General features: G+C 40.2%; 1 protein-coding gene across 2 annotated transcripts in view; it reads right to left on the reverse strand.

Moving 5' to 3' along the window:
- prkar2aa (protein kinase, cAMP-dependent, regulatory, type II, alpha A) overlaps window positions 1-19,532 on the reverse strand; it is a 319,318-nt gene that overhangs the window by 22,392 nt on the left and 277,394 nt on the right. For both annotated transcript variants that reach the window (XM_043707640.1, XM_043707638.1), the window contains one exon: window positions 2,241-2,394. In XM_043707640.1, the coding sequence (XP_043563575.1) occupies window positions 2,241-2,394 (154 nt within the window). The remainder of the gene's footprint in view (window positions 1-2,240; window positions 2,395-19,532) is intronic.

Below are 19,532 nucleotides of genomic sequence, written 5' to 3' on the forward strand. Positions count from 1 at the left end.
ATGTGGGGGGAGGATAAGGGGGATGTGGAGGGAGGAGTGGGGTATGTGCGGGGCGAGTTGTCGGGCAGGAGTTGTCAGCAGGGGGGTAGTCGTTGGGGGCGGGGGGTGTAAGAGAAGTGGAGGAAGATTTAACTCCCTGTAGGAACAATGGTTGTAATTCTAACCCTTAGAGCGCTCGTCTACATTTAATAAATGTTGCCACAGGTAACGCAAGTGACAGACTCTTATTAAAAAAAAGAATATGGTAGCAGTGGCAAAGCTTAATAATAGAAGACAAATTCTCATGCTAAAATAACTTAAATGTTGTCTTTGTAAAGTTACCACAGTGATCAAGTTCAAATGGATCAGATGTCCAACCATGCTAAAAATCTACCTCTAGGATATAAAGAAACAAACATCTATAATTAGAATTGATCCAAATGCAAAAGTATTTTAAAACAAATTTTGCTGCCAGCATTGCTAATCATGAAAGCAACAATTTGCACTGGCGTAAAAAGCAACATGAAAAGGCATGTATAGTTCAAACAATATGACATGACTCTCTGGGTGTCTGTTCTTTTTATGCACCTTGTAACAACATATCAGGACAAGGCAGCCGAATGTCCAGCAGAGGGTGATGTTGGAATGAAACTTCAGTTTCCAAAGTTTCTAATTCAAACTCAAATCATTAGTCAAATACTGCACTGTATACAGGCATAAAAACAGAAAATTCTGGAAATACTCAGGAGATTCTGGCAGCATCTATGTAGAGAGTTATTTCATGGTGACAATCTATTGTCTGAATTCCTACCCCATCTTTGTTTCTCTCTCTGTTGGTGCTGTCAGATGAGTGTATTGCAAGCAGTTTTGCTCTCATTTCAGACATTTAGTACGTGCATTGTTTTGATTTGGTATTTCTGCTAAACATTTAGCAAACTAAATGTGAACCAAAAACTGATACCTGACTTGGCCTTCTTACTGTGCTGCAGGGTAAGAAATGTGCAAAGATTAATCTCATAAAAGGAGTTCAATCATTTAAGACAGATGAAGAAGAATTTCCTCTCTCAGATGATAGTCAATTTGTGAATTCTTTATGATAAAGGCTGTAGAGGCTGGATTGTTAAATGCAGTCAAAGCTGTCTGAAAGATTTTTGATCCGCAAGGAAATCAAGGGTTATTGAGATAAAGTAGGAAAGTAATGTTAAGGATCATTAGATCAGCAATGATCTCACGGAATCGTGGAGGAGACTGGACGTGCCAAGCGGCTTACTTCTGTTCCTATATCTTATGACCAAAATCCAGGAACTGCTCTTCTTAACAAAACTGTCATGTCCCTACACCAAATAAACTACAGCAGTTTAAGAAAGCCGCTGCCCCAGTACCCAGCAAACTTGCAACAGTGCCAGTCCAGCCATACAGATTCATCTTATCCCTAGTCTCCCTCCATCAGACTTGCATGTGTATTGCTGCAAGCATTTTAAGCTTGGCTGCAAATGGTTTCCCTTGAAATCACTCACCCGATAAGCAATAAAATCAAAGAACAAATTAGCAGTATCAGAGCAATTTTTTAAACGTGCCTTAAGTTTTTTTTTGACCTTGGACTCTGGACATTGTTTCGAGTATAAAATGTTTCACATTTTCTCCACTGACTATTTAAAAGTTAAAATGTACAGGAACAACGGAGCCATTGGAAGGGAAATCAAATTATTCACCAGAAACTGCCACGATCATTCCTCACTTCAATCTTGCCTGACAGCCCAACAAAAGCATTAAACTACACAGCTAATTCATCTCTGAAGCAAATTCTTGCAAGTGAGGCAATGCTTAAACATCTGACCTGGCAGTTAATTTCATTTCTAATGACTGAAAAGGCAAGAAACGGAAAATACACATACTGATAAAAGGTATCTATACTGAAGATCAGATGAGTTTTGGATGGACTGCCCTGCTGTGTACATCTAGCATTTTGTAAATTTTACTTCCACAATTCTCCATTTCATTTGCTGCCTTCCTTTTGACTTTACTGTCAACAGTCTTTAGGTTTCTCTATTTTTTGGACACCATGTTTCAAAACACATTCTAATGCCTTCTAGAATCTCTGGGCTAAGTCTCATCCCAACTCCATCCCATCCTAATTCAGTCCCTAATGATCCTACCAAATGCAACTTACCTTGAGCTAAGAGTAATACAGAAGGCAGATCTATCAAGAGACATATATACTTCACTTCAAACAGTGATCACCGACACAATATATTACTTACCAAACCCCAGAGGGCTCCTTCTGTGGTAGCCACAATAGTAGCAGCTCTTGGAGTGTTGTACATTAGTGCCAGCTCACCAAAGCTGCCATGATTGTCGTATTTACCAACGAGTAGAGGCTTCCCATCTTTATTTACATAAATATCATATGTACCTCTGCCAAGATAGATTTGAGAGAAAAGGTTTCAGAGTATTGGCAAACTCAGATATTGCACATTTCTTGCCTTAATTTAAGTTTAAATCAAGCTCCAACATTCAAAACTTATGAGAAGCCTGCTTATTATCAGTGCAACGTTTGCGAATGTCTTACATCAAATCTGTGGAGATATCTGCAGTTTTTCCAAGGGTTCATTAAAAGCACCTATTAAATTTTGGAAGAAACTCTTCCAATCACTCAGTTTTACGTCCAATGTGGACCAGAGACATACAGACCAGCAATGTCCCAAATTCAATATTCACTTGGCAGTGTTAGCAGCCAGATTCTCAGATTCTGGCTACACAATGTACATCCCAATGCAGCCTGATAGATTTAGTAAATTGGAAAAGGTATTCATCAATAGCTGTAGCATCACAATCAGCAAACAATAAATAAAGGAGGAAGAGGCATAGTCAGCAATTTAGTGGTGCAAAAATAATGCACAAGTGAAATTACTCAATTGCATACAGTGAGGATACAATCATGCATGAATATAAAATTAGTCTTAAAGCAGATTAAATGTTACATTTGGAATTCAGTAAAGTGGAGATATTACTCTTGACTAATTCAGTGAGCTTGTTCTAGACTTACAGCAGCACCAACTCATGGCCACTTGTAATATTTAGGTTGTTAAATTTTGAATGTGATCTCTGAACAGCTCTCCAGAAGAAAGGTTTTAATAATAATGTCACTTTTCCATATGAAATACCAGCTCTAAAGCAAAAATTTTGATTCAATGTGTACAACTCGTATTTATGTCTGACACAGTTTTTCCATTTATTTCATTAATTTTTTTTCTCCTCTTCTGGGCTAGTTTTATAGGCACTGCCTGACTTCAAGTACCTCACCCCAGATTATCACCCTTAATAGCTGGATTTTAATTAGGTTTTCAAATGACAGAGGGCATTCATCACTAAGCCTGATTTTTTTTCCCCTTCAGACATATGCACAGTGGCCTTTTTTGAAGCAATCACTGGATACAAGATTTCAGAGTGAGAATCCGGAGTGATTTCATTTTTCTCCCTTCCTTCAATATCCTAATTGATCACATGCAAGGAGCAAAATTAGCAATCTATTGTTCAACTAATACCAGAAGGAGCCTTTAACCACTCCTCCACAGAAATCTTCAACAATGCAATCAAAAACGGTTACAGACATCAGGTATTCATCAAAGGAGCCCTCATGCATTGTCACAAGTTGTTAACTTGACGGGGCTGACAGCACCACAGACAAACAATCTAACCAATTGTTAACTTCTTAGCTTGAAATGTAAAGCTCATAAATGTTGGCTTGCATGCACTCCTATTACATGACTGTCATATATTGAAATTTAAATGGTTGAAGTGTAGTTTTAAGATATAATGCTTAACAGTGACCATAAATGCAAGGCTAAATTGAAATATTTAAACTTTATTTCAGCATTTGTGCTCTGAGGAACAAACAATTAAAATACTAATGGACTATGATATATTTAACATGCATTGTAATAATCAGAAAAGAAAAGGGAGCAAATATGAGGGGGTGTGTTGAAAGAGGAAGGACAGTTAGAACAGAATGTTCAAACATTACTTATTCAATTCTTACTCTATTGAAATGCTATTATTCTTCCAATTCCTGAAGTAGGTTTTATCACAGCAATGCCAGAACATGAACTGAAACTTTCCCTAGTTAGTTAGCAGACGGGAATTTACAATAGCGATGTGTTAAACAAAAGAGGTTTGAGGCTCCATAATCTCAGTTTTTTGAAGTAGTAACAAAGAGGATTGCTGAGGGAAGAGCAGTGGACATGATCCGAATGGATTTCAGTAAGGTGCTCAACAAGGTTCCCCATGGGAGACTGGTGAGCAAGCTTGGATCTCATGGAATACAGGGAGAACTAGCCATTTGGATACAGAACTGGCTCAAAGGTAGAAGACAGAGGGTGGTGGTGGAGGGTTGTTTTTCAGACTGGAGGCCTGTGACCAGTGGAGTGCCACAAGGATCGGTGGCATATAAATGATTTAGATATGAATACAGGAGGTATAGTTTGGAAGTTTGCAGGGGATATCAAAATTGGAGGTGTACTGGACAGCGGTGGTGGTAACCTCAGATTACAACAGGATCTTGATCAGATGGGCCAATGAGCTGAGAAGTGGCAGATGGAGTTTAATTTAGATAAATGTGAGGTGCTGCATTTTGGGAAAGCAAATCTTAGCAGGACTTATACACTTAATGGTAAGGTCCTCGGGAGTGTTGCTGAACAAACAAACCTTGGGGTGCAGGCTCATAGCTCCTTGAAAGTATAGTCACAAGTAGATTGGATAGTGAAGGTGGCATTTGGTATGCTTTACTTTATTGGTCAGAGTATTGAGCACAGGAGTTGGGAGGTCATGTTGCAGGTGTACAGGACACTGGTTAGGCCACTGTTGGAATATTGCATGCAATTCTGGTCTCCTTCCTATCAGAAAGATGTTGTGAAACTTGAAAAGGGTTCAGAAAAGATTTACAAGGATGTTGCCAGGGTTGGAGGATTTGAGCTCTAAGGAGAGATTGAATAGGCTGGGGCTGTTTTCCCTGGAGCATCAAAGGCTGAGGGAATAAACTTATAGAGGTTTATAAAATCATGAGGGGCATGGATAGGATAGGTAGACAACGTTTTTTCCCTGCGGTGGGAGAGTCTAGAATAGAGGGCATGGGTTTAGGGTGAGAGGGGCAAAATATAAGAGACCTGAGGGGCAGGTCTCTTTTTCATGCAGAGGATGGTATGTGTATGGAGTGAGCTGTCAGAGGAAGTGGTGGAGGCTAGTATGATTGCAACATGGGTATATGTTGGGTATATGAATAGGAAAGGTTTGGAGGAATATGGGCTGGGAGCTGGCAGATGGGACTAGATTGGGTTGGAATATCTGGTCGACATGGACGAGTTGGACCGAAGGGTCTGTTTCCATGCTGTACATCTCTATGACTCTATTACAACCTACACAGGTAGTTTCCAATCCTTTGTTTAAATAAAAGGATTATTAAATCAGTGATAAGTCACAATAACAAGATGCTTAAGATGTGACAGTTCGAATGCAAAATTTTAGTAAGCTTAATGTAGAAAACAGGGTATAAAATGTAAAGTAGATATTGATAAAAGCCCACGTAAAACTGATAAAACAGAGAAGGATTCCAAACTGTAGTCTAAACAAGTCAGCAAGTCAATTAATCTTAAACTGTTCTATTCACTTTTTAACATTTTGGCTCAAATTGATATAGATATAGTATGTAACTTAAGAGTGAAACAGCCTAAATATCTGTGTTAGTGAGTGTACCTTTGCTATATGGAAATGTAATTTCAGTTGAAAAGGACATGGAGACAACAGTTTCTGATCACAAATATTATTTACCTTCGGTGCAGTGTTAAGAAATCAGGTATGATTTATCGGTTTTTAAACCAAAAATAATAAAGGAAGTCACAGCAAGCTTAAAAGGGGAAAAACATGGTAGTTCGTTCCCTAGGACACAGGGAAATAACGAGAAAAGAGATCAATCTGAGACTGGTACCGTTAGGAAAAGGAGAGAGTCAAAACAGTCAGGGCAGGCAGGAACAAAGCAGAGAACAAGGTACAACTGATAAATTAACTGCATTTATTTCAATGCAAGAGGCCTAATAAGGAAGGCAGATGAACTCTGGGCATGGCTAGGAACACGGGACTGGGATATCATAGTTACAGAAACGTGGCTCAGGGATGGACAGGTCTGGCAGCTTAATGTTCCAGGGTACAAATACTATAGGAAGAATCGGGGTTGGGGAAGGGATGGCAAGGGAGGAGGGGGAATGAATTTTTGGATAACAGATAGCAAAATGGCTGTACTTAGGGAAAATACTCCGAGGAATATATCCATTGAAGTTATTTGAGTGGAACTGAGAAATAAAAAAGGGATGGTCACTTTATAGAGATTTTATTAGAGAGCCTCCCCCACTCCCTGAATAGTCAGTGGGAAATTGAGAAACAAATTTGTGAGGAGATCTCAGCTTTCTGTAAGAATAATAGGGTGGTTATGGTAGGGGATTTTAACTTTCCAAACATAGACTGGGACTACCATAGTGTCAAGGGTTTAGCTCGAGAGGAATTTGTTAAGTGTGTACCAGAAAGTTTTCTGGTTCAGTATGTGGATATTCCTACGAGAGAAGGTGCAAAACTTTACCTACTCTTGGGAAATAAGGCAGGGCAGATGACTGAGATGTCTGTGGGGGAGTACTTCGGGGCCAGTGACCATAATTCTATTAGTTTCAAAACAGTGATGGAAAAAGATAGATCAGATCGAAAAGCTGAAGTTCAAAACTGGACGATGGCCAATTTTGATGGTATTAGGCAAAAATTTCAGAATTGGAAAATGGGAAGCCTTCAAACATGAAATGAGAGTCCAGAGACAGTAAATTCCTGTTAGGGTGAAAGGCAAGGCTGGTAGGTGTAGGAAATGCTGAACAACTAGAGAAATTGAGGTTTTGGTTCAGAAAAAAAAGGTGTAGACAGCAGAGACGAGTGAAGCCTTCGAGGAGTATGAAGGCAGTCAGAGTATACTTAAAGAGGTATATCAGGACAGCAAAAAGGGGACGAGATAGTTTTGGCAAATAGGGTTAAGGAGAATCCAAAGGGATCTTATAAATACATTAAGGACAAAAGGGTAACTCGGGAAAGAGGTGGGCCCCTCAAAGATCAGCAAGGCAGTCTGTGTGTGTAACCTCAAGAGATGGGAGAGATACTAAACGAGCATTTTGCATCAGTATCTACTGTGGAAGAGGACATGGAAGATATAGAATGTAGGGAAATGGATGGTGACATCTTGAAAAATGTCCATATTACAGAGGAGGAAGTGCTGGATGTCTTGAAACATATAAAAGTGAATAAATCCCCAGGACCTGATCAGGTATACCCTAGAATTCTGTGGGAAGCTTGAGAAGTGATTGCTGGGCCTTTTTGCCGAGATATTTGTATCATCGATCGTCACAGGTGAGGTGCCGGGAGACTGGAGGTTGGCTAACATGGTGCCACTATTTAAGAAAGGTGACAAGGACAAGCCAGGGAACTATAGACCAGTGAGCCTGACATTGGTCATGGGCAAGTTGTTGGAAGAAATCCTGGGGGACAGAATTTACATGCATTTGGAAATGCAAGGACTGATTAGGGATAGTCAATATGGCTTTGTGCATGGGAAATCATGTCTCACGAACTTAATTGAGTTTTTTGAAGAAGTAATAAAGAGATTGATGAAGGCAGAGCAGTGGACACAATCTATACAGACTTCAGTAAGGCGTTCTTCAAGGTTCCTCATGAGAGACTGGTAAGCAAGGTTAGATCTCATGGAATACAGAGAGAACTAGCCATTTGGATTAAGAACTGGCTTGAAGGTTGAAAGGGTGGTGGTGGAGGGTTGCTTTTCAGACTGGAGGCCTGTGACCAATGGTGTGCCACAGGACCGGTGCTGAATCCATTGTTTTTCGTCATTTATATAAATGATTTGGATGTGAACATAGGAGGAAAAGTTAGTAAGTTTGCAGATGACACCAAAATTTGAGGTGTAGTGGAAAGCAAAGAAGGTTTCCTCAGAATACAATGGGATTTTGATCAGATGAGCCAATGGGCTGAGGAATGGCAGGTGGAGTTAATTTAGATACATGTGAGGTCCTGCACTCTGGAAAGGCAAATCAGAGCAGAACTCAAATACATAATGGTAAGGTCCTGAGGAGTGTTGCTGAACAAAGAGACCTAGGTATGCAGGTTCATAGTTCCTTGAAAGTGGAGTCACAGGTAGATAGGATAATGAAGGAGTCATTTGGTATGCTTTCCTTCACTGGACACAGCTTTGAGTATAGGAGTTGGGAGGTCATGTTGCAGCCGTTCAGGACGTTGGTTCGGGACCTTTTGGAATAGTGTGTGCAATTCTGGTCTCCCTACTAACGGAAGAGTATCATGAAACTTCAGAAAAGATTTACAAGGATGTTGCCAGGGTTGGAGAATTTGAGCAATAGGGAGAGGCTGAATAGGCTGGGGCTGTTTTCCCTGGAGTGTTGGAGGCTGAGGGGTGACCTTATAGAGGTTTATAAAATCATGAGTGGCATAGATCGGGTAAATAGACAAGGTCTTTTCCCTGGGGAGGGGGGAGTCCAGAACTAGAGGGAATAGGTTTAGGGTGAGGGGAAAAATTTAAAAGGGACCTAAGGACCAATGTTTTCACGCAGAGGGTAGTGCGTCTTTGGAATGTGCTGCCAGAGGAAGTGGTGCAGGCTGGTACAATTACAACATTTAAAAGGCATCTGGAAGGGTATAGGAATAGGAAGGGTTTAGAGAGATATGGGCAAAGTACTGGCAAATGGGACTAGAATAGGATATGTGGTCAGCATGGATGAGTTGGACTGAAATGTCTGTTTCTGTGCTGTACATGTTTATGAGTCTACATGTCTTTGACAGGGTACAAGTAATGCGAGCATCAGAGTAAGTTTTCTAAAGCAGGCTGAATTGCTGTGCAATGAAAGCACACAGCAGCTTTTAAAGTAGGTTCCTTTAAGCCCAGTAATCTTTACAGTGCCAAATTTAGCTGCTTCATATGGTGAAACACATTTAACAATAATGAATATTCTCCAGACACAGCAGCAGAATGTTCGATTCATAACTTTACAATGACTGCAAATCATCCCGACATCATTTAAGGTCTGTATAAACCAGCAATGTTGAAAGTGTACTAATGCAGTAAAATGCAAAGAAAAGGAGGGAACCCATTTACCCACAACCAGAATCCAGCTTGACACACAGCAGATCTAATATGCAAGTCAATGATGGTAAATGACTGGCATCGACCCGACAATGTGAAAAATTACCCAGGTATGTCCTGTACATAAAAAGGACAAATCCAACTCAGCCAGTTACCATCCCAGCAGTCTACTCTTGATCATAGGTAAAGTGATGAAAGATGGCATCAACAGGGCTTTCAAACAGCTCTTGCTCAGCAATAACCTGCTTAGTGGTTCCGCCACCTCCTGACCTCATCATAATCTTGGTTCAAAAATGGACAAAAGAGAAGTTTTCCAGGGGTGAGGAGAGAGTGACAGCCCTTGGCATTGAGGCTGCATTCCACCAAGTGTGGCATCATAGAGCCCTAGCAAAACTGGAATCAATGGGTATTAGGGGCAAACTCTCCAATTAGAGTCATACCTGGCAAATATGAAAATAGTTGGGATACTTGGGAGGTTAATCATCTCAGCTCTGGGAAATCTCTGCACGAGTTTCTTAGGGTAGTGTCCGAGGCTGCTTCATCAATGACCTTCTCTCCATCATAAGGTCAGAAATGGGGATGTTCACTGATGATTGCACAATGTTCAATTCATCTGGACTCACCACATAAAATGCAGTGGCTACAAGAGCAGGTCAGAGATTAGGAATACTGTGGTGAGTAACTCATCTCCTGACTCCCGAAAGCCTGCAAGGCACAAGTCAGAAGTGTGATGGAATACTCCCCACTTACCTCGATCAGCACAGCTCCAAGAACACTCAATAAGCTTGACACCACCTAGGACAAAGCAATCCAATTTTGTGGCACTGCATCCACAAGCGTCCACTCGCTCCGCCACAGACACTACTGTAATTCACCAAAATCAGCACCTTCCAAACCCATGACCACTCCATCTAGAAAGACAAGGGCAGACAATACATGGGAATACCAGGACCTACAAGTTCCTCTCCGAGTCACTCCCATCCTGACTTGGAAATACAATTGCTGTTCCTCCACTGTTACTGGGTCAATATCTTGGAATTTCCTTCCTAATGGCATGACCAGTCAACCCACAGCAGGTGGACTGCAGCAGTTCAAGAATGCAGCTCAGTACTACCTTCTCAAGGGCAACTTCCGGCTCGCCAGCCAATGATGACATCAGCCTACAAAAATGAATAAATTAAAAATTATTGTTATTAATATTTGCCACCTTCAGGTAGGATGTATGATCCTTGATCAATAAGCAAGGTGCAAGGGAGTGGGACTAAGTGAACAGTTGTTTTTAAAAAGGCTCAAAATGTGATCTCCTTCTAGCTGCATGATTCTATTATCATGAATTTTGGAAGTACTCTGTCACAGTATAGAGACACTGCATCCAGAGATGACAAAAGATGTAGGGAAGGGATGCAACAAATGGAAAAGCAAAAATAGGGTTGAAGGTGTTGAGTCTGTGCAGCTGGAAATAAAATCTTATTAACAAACAGACATGAAGCTCAGCTCAGAATTATGCAGGACACTGTTGTTTCACACAATCCAACTTGAGTTAGTGAAGTGAAGAAATTGCTACTAGCTCCAAATTCCAGAATTAGACAATTGTTTACACTTACAAGGTGACCACAGACTGGGCTCTTAATATCACAAACATCTTAGGAACATAAAGACAGCGTTAAACAAGGAGTAGTTTTCCTCAAAACTGTTGGAAACTAAAATATACTACCTTTACTTAAATTGGAATTTCATTCTAACAGTGTTGTGTAATGGATAGTAATAAGAAAGGTGACTCTTCAAATCCAGTCCATGCAATTTTAATGAGGTGATAACTAATTGGTGAAAAGTGCTTCCTTTCACCCTATTTCATTCCCTGTAAAACCACTCATGAGGAATCTTACACAACAGAGAGCCAAGAATTGCAAACGTCATCAAAACACCAGAATGAATTCATCACTGCTCTTATTACTTCAAAACATCAAAAATAGATACCACTAGGACAAGAAACACTATGATATTGTCTGTGATGTCTGTTGTAGGAAAGTTCTTGGAGAAGATATTGAGGGACAAGATATATGCACATTTCAAAGAAAAGTGACAAGTAAGTGACAGGGAGCATGGCTTGTACAGGGAAGGTCATGTCTCACCAACCTGATTTAAATTTTTGAAGAGATGACAAAGATAACTGATGAGGAAAGGGCTGTGGATATAGTTTATATGAACTTAGTATGGCATTTGATAAAGTCCCACATGACAGATTGATATAAAAACTAAAATCACATAGGATTCAGGATGGGCTGGTTAGATGGATACAAAACTGGCTTGGTCATAGAAGACAGAAGGGAACAGTGGAACAATATTTTTCAGAATGGAGATTGGTAACGAGTGGTGTTCCATAGGGATCAGTCTTAGGTCCTCTGTTGTTTGCCATAAATGACCTAGAGGAAAATGTAGGTGGTCTGATTACTAAGTTTGCAGATAACATGAAGATTGGTTGAGCTGTTGACAGTACCAACAATTCTGAAAGGATACAACAGGATAAAGATAGATTGGTGACTTGGGCACAGAAATGGCAGATGAAGTTTAAATTCAGACAAATGCCAGGTGATGCATTTGGAGGATCAAATTTAGGGGTCAGTTATACTGTAAATGGCAGAACCCTTCGGAACATTACAGACAGATCTGGGCATGCAGGTCCACAGTTCCCTAAAAGTGGCAACACAGGTGGCCGAACTGATTAAGGCAGCATACGGCATGCTTGCCTTCATCAGCTGGGGCATGGAGTATAAGAGTTGGCAAACTATGTATAAAATCTTTGTCAGGACGCATTTTGGTCGCCACACTACAAGGAGGTCGAAGCTTTGGAGAGAGTGCAGAGAAGGTTCACCAGGATGTTGCCTGGTCTCGAGGGTATTGGCTATGAGGCAAAGGTTAAACAGACTAGGATTGTTTTCACTGGAAAGACAGCAGCTGACAGGAGAACTCCAAGGTCTATAAAATTATGACAGGCTTAGATAAGGTGGGTGGTCAGAGACTTTTTCCCAGAATTGGTTTCAATTACAAGGGGCACAGGCTCAAGGTGAAAGGGGGCAAATTTCAGGGAGATGTGCGAGTCAAGTTTTTCCACAGAGTGGTAGAAGCTTGGAACACATTGCCAGAAGAGGTGATGGAAGCAGGCACATTGGCGACAATTTAAGAAGTACCTGGATGATTACACGAATACAGCTGAAAAATGTGTTGCTGGAAAAGCGCAGCAGGTCAAGTAGCATCCAAGGAGCAGGAGAACCGACGTTTTGGGCATAAGCCGTTCTTCAGGAATTCCTGATTCCTGAAGAAAGGCTTATGCCCGAAACGTCTCCTGCTCCATGGATGCTGCCTGACCTGTTGCGCTTTTCCAGCAACACATTTTTCAGCTCTGATCTCCTGCATCTGCAGTCCTCACTTTCTCCTAGTTGATTACACAATTAACGAGGGAATAGAGAGATATTGATCGAATAAGGGCAGAAGGTTTGTTTTTATTTATGTAGTGCATGATGATCGGCACAGACTTGGAGGACGGAAGGGCCAGTTCCTGTGTTGTGCTTCTCTTGCTTTTTGTTCTTCTTTATATTCAAGACACTAACTTTCCTTTATGTAGTACATTTAACCTAGAAGGTTGCACGTGCACTTTGCAGACCACAAAAGACAGAAGAAATCAATGAATAAAGGAACATACTTTAAAACCTGATGAAGACATTCACAACATGGGTCAATAGGGTTGGATTTTGAGCCTCCAGGTCTGGAAACAGTGGTGGGTGGCAAAGGAGTGCCTCCAATATGCATCACAGTTCACCAACTTCATCCCAAATTGGAGCCATATTCATGAAGAGCAAGGAGCTAATTAAATGAATTAATTGTCCATTCACAGCCCTGTTTTTATCCCCCAAAGAATTCACTCATCGTATGTGGGCATCACTGGTTGGATCAACGCATCAACCTTTGTTGCCCTTGAGAAAGTGCTGGTGAACTGCATTCTTAAACTGCTACAATCTATATTGTGTAGCTGCACCCAGAATGCCATGAGGGAGGAAGTTGCAGCACTTTGAATGGTGATATATTTTCAAGTCTGGATGCTAAGTAGCTCGGAGGGGAACTTGCAGCGGAAAGTATCTGCTGGTCTTGACCTTCTGGATGGTACGGTCATGAGTTTGGAAGACGGTTTCTTCGAAGCCTTGGTGAATTTCTGCAGTGCATCTTCTAGCAAGTGAAGATGGTTGGGATAAGGACACTACCCTGAGGAAGTCCTTCAAAGATGTCGAAGAGCTGCGACGACTGACCTCCAACCAGCGCAATCATTTTCCATTGTGCCAGCTATGGCTCCAACCAGCTCCGCTCCCCCCCACCCCAACAATTCTCACTGGGGTCCCTTGATACTACACAAAGTCAAATGTGGCCTTGATGTCAAGTGCAGTCATTCTCACCCCACCCCTGGAATTCAGCTTTTTTTCCTTGTTTGGATCAAGGCTGTAATGAGGTCTGGTGACAAGTGTCCTAACAAAACTTAACTGAGCATCAGTGAGCAAGTTATTGCTAAGCAATTGCTGCTTGATGATACTCCAACAGGTACTTTCTATCATTGATGATAGAGTGTAGACTGATGGGTGGTTAGATTCATCCTGCCATTTGTGCACAAAAATAAGGACTTATGGGCAATTTTCCACATTGCTGAATAGCTTGTGTATTGTAGCTGTAATGGAATAGCTTGGCTAAGGACATGGTAAGTTTTGAAGCAGACGTCTTCATTACTATTGCAGGAATGTTGTCAGGGCATATAGTGCTTCTGACCATTTCTTGACATTGCTTAAAGTGAAAGAGCTCTCTTAAAAGGTATCTTTATTGATCAGTGACCTGTGAAACAGAAATCCCTAAGAAAATACAGGGGAAGGTATAAAGAGAAGATTTGACCGCTGGCTGGTTTTGAAATTTAAATTCTTCAGTAAATCTTAATTGAGGGTTTTATCGGACTACTATTATAGAAGGGAAAATAAAAGATTAGTTGGAGAAAGGAGCTGTAAATAGTTGTTAGTTAATTATTCTCGTTTATACTTTAAGAAAAAGTTGTTCATTTTTACTTTAAATGGTTCTTGGCCTCTCAAAATTTCATAGATTACTGCACAGGATAAATCTTTTCTGTGTTGCTGGTTTAAATTAAACAGGGGAGTTTACCCAGTGATGTAACACTGATACATGGTTTCTGCTGTTGAATTTATGACAGAGTAAACACATTTTGGCAATTTGGTTAGTTTTGATTTCAGAACAGAAGACTCATGGTCTCAGAACAGAAGACTCATGGTCTCAGAACAGAAAGTAGATAAGGGATGGCAAACTATTCACTGTATTCCAACTATGGGTCTGACTGGTGCCTTATATACTCCACTCCCTTTGAAATAAACACCGATATCCTATTTGTCTTCCTCCATTACCCACTGGACTTTGATGCTATCTTTTTGTAATTTGTATATTAGGAATCCCAAATACCTCTGACTGTAAAAAGTTAAAAATCACACAACACCAGGTTATAGTCCAACACGTTTAATTAGAAGCCTAGCTATCGGAACGCTGCTCCTTCATCAGGTAGTAGTCACCTCTGATTGTGGCATTCTGCAGTCTTTCATCATTTATATAACACTTAGATCTGCTATTTTTTCCCTGCCAAAGTGCATAAGCAGCATTATATTCCAAGTTTTTTTTGCCATTCACATATACTGTCCATGTTCATCTGCAGACATATCCTCACCACCCCACCTATTTTTGTAGTATCTGTAAATTTGGCAATATTCACTTTCTTCATCCAAGTTATTGACATATCGTGAATAGCTGTGTCCCCAACACAGTTCCTAATGGCACTCTACTAGTTACATGTTGCCATCCATGCCTCCCCAATCCTGACACTCTTAGTTAGCCAATTCTCCATCCATGGTATTACATTATCACCAATACCATGACTCTCATCTTATCCAGTCAACTAATATGCAGTACCTGACTGAACACTTGCTGAAATTCAAAATATATTACATCCACTGAATTCTAATAAATCCATCAGGCATGATTTCCCCTTCACAATGCCATACTCTCATATTATGCATTTCTAAATGCTCTGCTACTACATCCTTTATAACAGAATCTAACATCATCCCGTTACGCTAACTGGCCTGTATTTACCTTTTTTTATATTGTCTCTTTACCCTTTTAAATAAAGGTGTTATATTAGCATTTTTCCAGTCCTCTGTGATATTTCCAGATTCCTGGAAGATTACTACCACTGCATCCACTGTCTCTGTAGCTTCTTCCTTTAAAATCCTGGAATGCATCCCATCATTTCTAAGAGGCATGTTGGTTTTCAGCCCCCTTAGTTTCCTTAGTAGTTTTCTCTAGCGATAATTATTGTACTTATTTCCTCTCCTCCTTTACAAGTACTTGTATTTAGAAATTTTGGAATGCTGCAAGTGTCTTCTGCTGTTGCTGATGCAATTAATTTAAGTCCCCTGCTGTTTCCAGATTCTCCATTATTATTTCCCTTGCCTCATTCTCTAAGGGACCCATGTTCACTTTGATCTCTCCCTCACTGGGCATATCTTCGCAACATGCCATGAACTAGTTTCGTAAAACATCTGCCATTGTTTCTCAACGACCTTCCCCAGTCCACTGTAGTCAGCTCTGCAACACTCCCTCTAAGCCGCCCCATATGCGTGCACTGCCTCTGCAGGGTTTCACATGCAGTGATTGATCAGTGTGCTGATGCCAACTGGGAGAGAGACAGCACGAAAGAGAATGCACGAAAGAGCAAGAGAGAACACTGCAGCTCGGCCCTCATTGCTTTGTAATTACCTTCATTTAAGTTTAGCACATTTGTTTCTGACCCAAGTATCTCCCCTTCAAACTGTATGCTAAATTGTATCATATTATGGTTACTGCTTCTGAGGGGATCTTTTACACTTATATCATGTATTAAAACTTCATTATATGCATCACCAGATCCAGAATAGCCAGATCACTGGTTGGATCCACATCATATTGTTGCAAGGAAACTGTCACAAATACAGTCCTTGAATCATTCCTCATGGCTACCCCTGTCATTTTGACTATCCTAACCCATATGCAGATTAAAGTCAGCCATGAATCATGCACTGCCTTTGTTACATGCCCTCATTATCTCCTGATTTAATCATTGTGTCACTGCATTGCTACAGTTAGAGGGCCTATAGACGACTCATATCAATGTCTTCTTCCTCTTTTTTTTCCTTCTTACATCCACCCATATGGATTCTACATCTTGATTCCTTCCTTTGAACTCATTTACAGATTTTTTAAAAATGGTTGTATCCTCAGTCCCTTGCTGGGCACTGTTAGCCAAATAGCTGCCCTCTAATGCTGCCATATCTTCTTGCCTTGGAAGTCTACATTTCCCCTCTCCCAAACACACTCCCTCCTCCACCAATTAGTTTAATGCCCTCTCTACAGCCCAAGTTAATCAATTCACCTGGGCACTTGTGCCAGTATGGTTTAAGTTAACCCCATCCTACCAGAACAGCTCCCTTCTAGCCCATACTAGTGCCAGTGTCCCACAAACAAAAATACATTGCAAACACACCAATATTCTGGCCTCAGATTTAACTTGTTGACTTTATGACAGTTTGCCCATGGCTCAGTTAGTAATCTAGAGAATGCCACTTTGGGGATTCTATTTTTTAATTCACTAACCGTTCAGCAGAACCTCCTTCCTAATCCTACCAGTGTTGCTAGTACTAATATGGACAACAATAATAACAACCACCAGATCCCTCTCCTCCATACCCAAGATCTTCACCAGTCGAGGGGATGTTCTTAATCCTGGCACTGGGCAGGCAACACAGCCTTTGGGACACCGCTCATCATTGCTGAGAACAGCTTCTATCCCCCTAATGATACTGTCCTATTTAGTCCTCCCACTTTAATGGCTCCCTGCACAGTTTCCCGTGTCAGTTTGCTCATTCACACAGCAGCCCCCACTTTCATCTGCAGATCTTGCAAGAACTCTATAACTACTGAACAATTGCAGGGGCAGAGGCTTCCTAACTGCAACCTGCTGGGTCCTCACCTGCAGTCACACCCTCGTGTCACAATTAATCAATCACAGACCAAGGTTGAATGATCTCTTCTGAGCATTTTGGTGACTTCTCCCATTCTTGATGTGGTGCAATGTCTGCAGCTCAGAGTCCAGCTTCTTGACTTGGGTAAATGCTAGCCCAGCCAGTAATGTTCATGTCCTGTGAATGATCGTTTAAAAATCTAATGGAACACCTCCATTCAGTCCACAAGCAAGGCTCTGAGCTTCAAGTGGCCTGTAATTTTAATTCAACACTTGCTATCACATTGACATCACCAACCTGACTGTTTCAGTGAACCTCAAGACCAACTTGACAAATAGCATCTCATCACGGGCACATTACAGCCTTCCAGAATCAACATCAAGTTTAACAATATCAGACTGTAATCAGTGTTTTAGATTATTTCCCTTTGTTTTAACGTTCTACTTTGCTGTTCTTTTCACTTTCAAACAGTAGCACACTTGATCTTAGTCAAATCTTTTGCTTCTTTGTTATTTTTCTTGCCTTATCATTTCCCCTCACCATGCAAAAACTAACTCGTCTGTCAATCCCTCCTGCCTTCCAGACCTCACCCTTGTTCCTCTCCCACACAGAACTTGCTGAAAATCTATCATATCTCTAACCTTTCCCAGTTCTGACGAAAGAACATCAACCTTAAACATTCATGCAGTTTGTCTATTCACTAATGGAGCCTGACCTGCAGAGTATTTCCAGTATTTTCTGCGTCTATTTAAGATTTCAAGTATTAAATGCAGTATTCTGCCTTTCGCCTTCTTAAAACTAGTTTGAAATCACAACAGATATGCACTAGGTGTGACATAATACTTAAAAAGAGAGGGTTTTGCAGTCATAGCGTTTTAGAATCTGATTAGGACCTGGCTTCTACCTTTTTACAAAGGGGAAACCACTTCCATCTTAAATTACAAACATCACGACTAACTGGAAATCAATTAGCAAAACACGATATAAAATTACTGGTTCTTTTTCAGGATGGTACTCCAAAATATTTACTTATATTGTTAAATACAACAGGTTCCTTCATTACCTCTCTGTTGGTCCCACTTGACACTTCACCTCCCTAGTCAATATACTCTGAGGATGCATCCTGATGCATCATTAGCCCATCTGGCACCAGCATTACATTTTCAACACATAGTTAATAACATCTCTCAAACAGTTTTCCAAATCTAATGAACATTTCATTTTGAATATATTTCACTTGTAATATTCCATTAAGCATGACTAAATTGACACTTATTTTCATCTGCCAACATGATCAAACTTCAATGAAAATAATTCTGAATAAGAATTCTGGATATGTGCCTTCAGGAATATCACATTAGGATGTGGAAACCACAAATAAGGCATATAGCACGAACAAATATACCATAAACAAATCACCCAACCAAAAATATTGAGCATTTTCAATATTTTCTGTTTTAATGTTTCCAGTATCCTTATTTTTGAAACAAATATTGATTTCATTGCAATGACGGTTTCAATACATAAGGCTGAAGTACTAGTTAATCTGTTATCTCCGTTAAGAGGATCAGTCATTAATCTTCAGCTAGCAAGCAGAAATCTAGACAAGCAGAAAGTAGTTCCAAGCACAGCCAATATCTTCCAGTGATCTAAATTCTTCCTGGAACTGCTGCTATTCTAACCATAAAAGGAAAACTCACAATGAAAATGACAGTGCGAGACAAATGGCTGTATGACACCACTTATCTACATGGTGCCTGTTTTCAATTTAGAAACAAATGGACTTAACCATTAACTATTTGAAGCACATCAGCTTCATATAGGATAAACCCAAGCACGACGACATAAATTATCAAAACATTTGAATAACTTGAATGAGGTTTTAACCAAATAATGCAATATGATATCTACTTCAAACCACATTAAATACATTTTTAATGTTCTCAGAAGTAGTGTAATTAACTTCCTTTCAAAGTACAAAACAATTCAATAATTCTACATTGTAGGAATGGAAAGGGCTTCAAATAAAAAACTAGGGAAGTCTTTTTTGACTTGTATATGAATGAAAATATTTAACGTCCAATACTTCTTTAAAAATATAAATTTGGTTCTCTCAAATAGATTTCCTTATAAATTTTACTGGTTTAATATATATTATACCATGAATGCTGAGAAAAAAAGTGGCTTATGGAAAATTTTATGCTTGTGTGTGAAAGTGCAGTTTGTTTTATGATTCAGCTATCAATACCTACAAGAAATCTGTAAAAACC

Source organism: Chiloscyllium plagiosum, chromosome 18, assembly GCF_004010195.1.
Source record: "Chiloscyllium plagiosum isolate BGI_BamShark_2017 chromosome 18, ASM401019v2, whole genome shotgun sequence".
Taxonomy (NCBI): Eukaryota; Metazoa; Chordata; class Chondrichthyes; order Orectolobiformes; family Hemiscylliidae; genus Chiloscyllium; species Chiloscyllium plagiosum.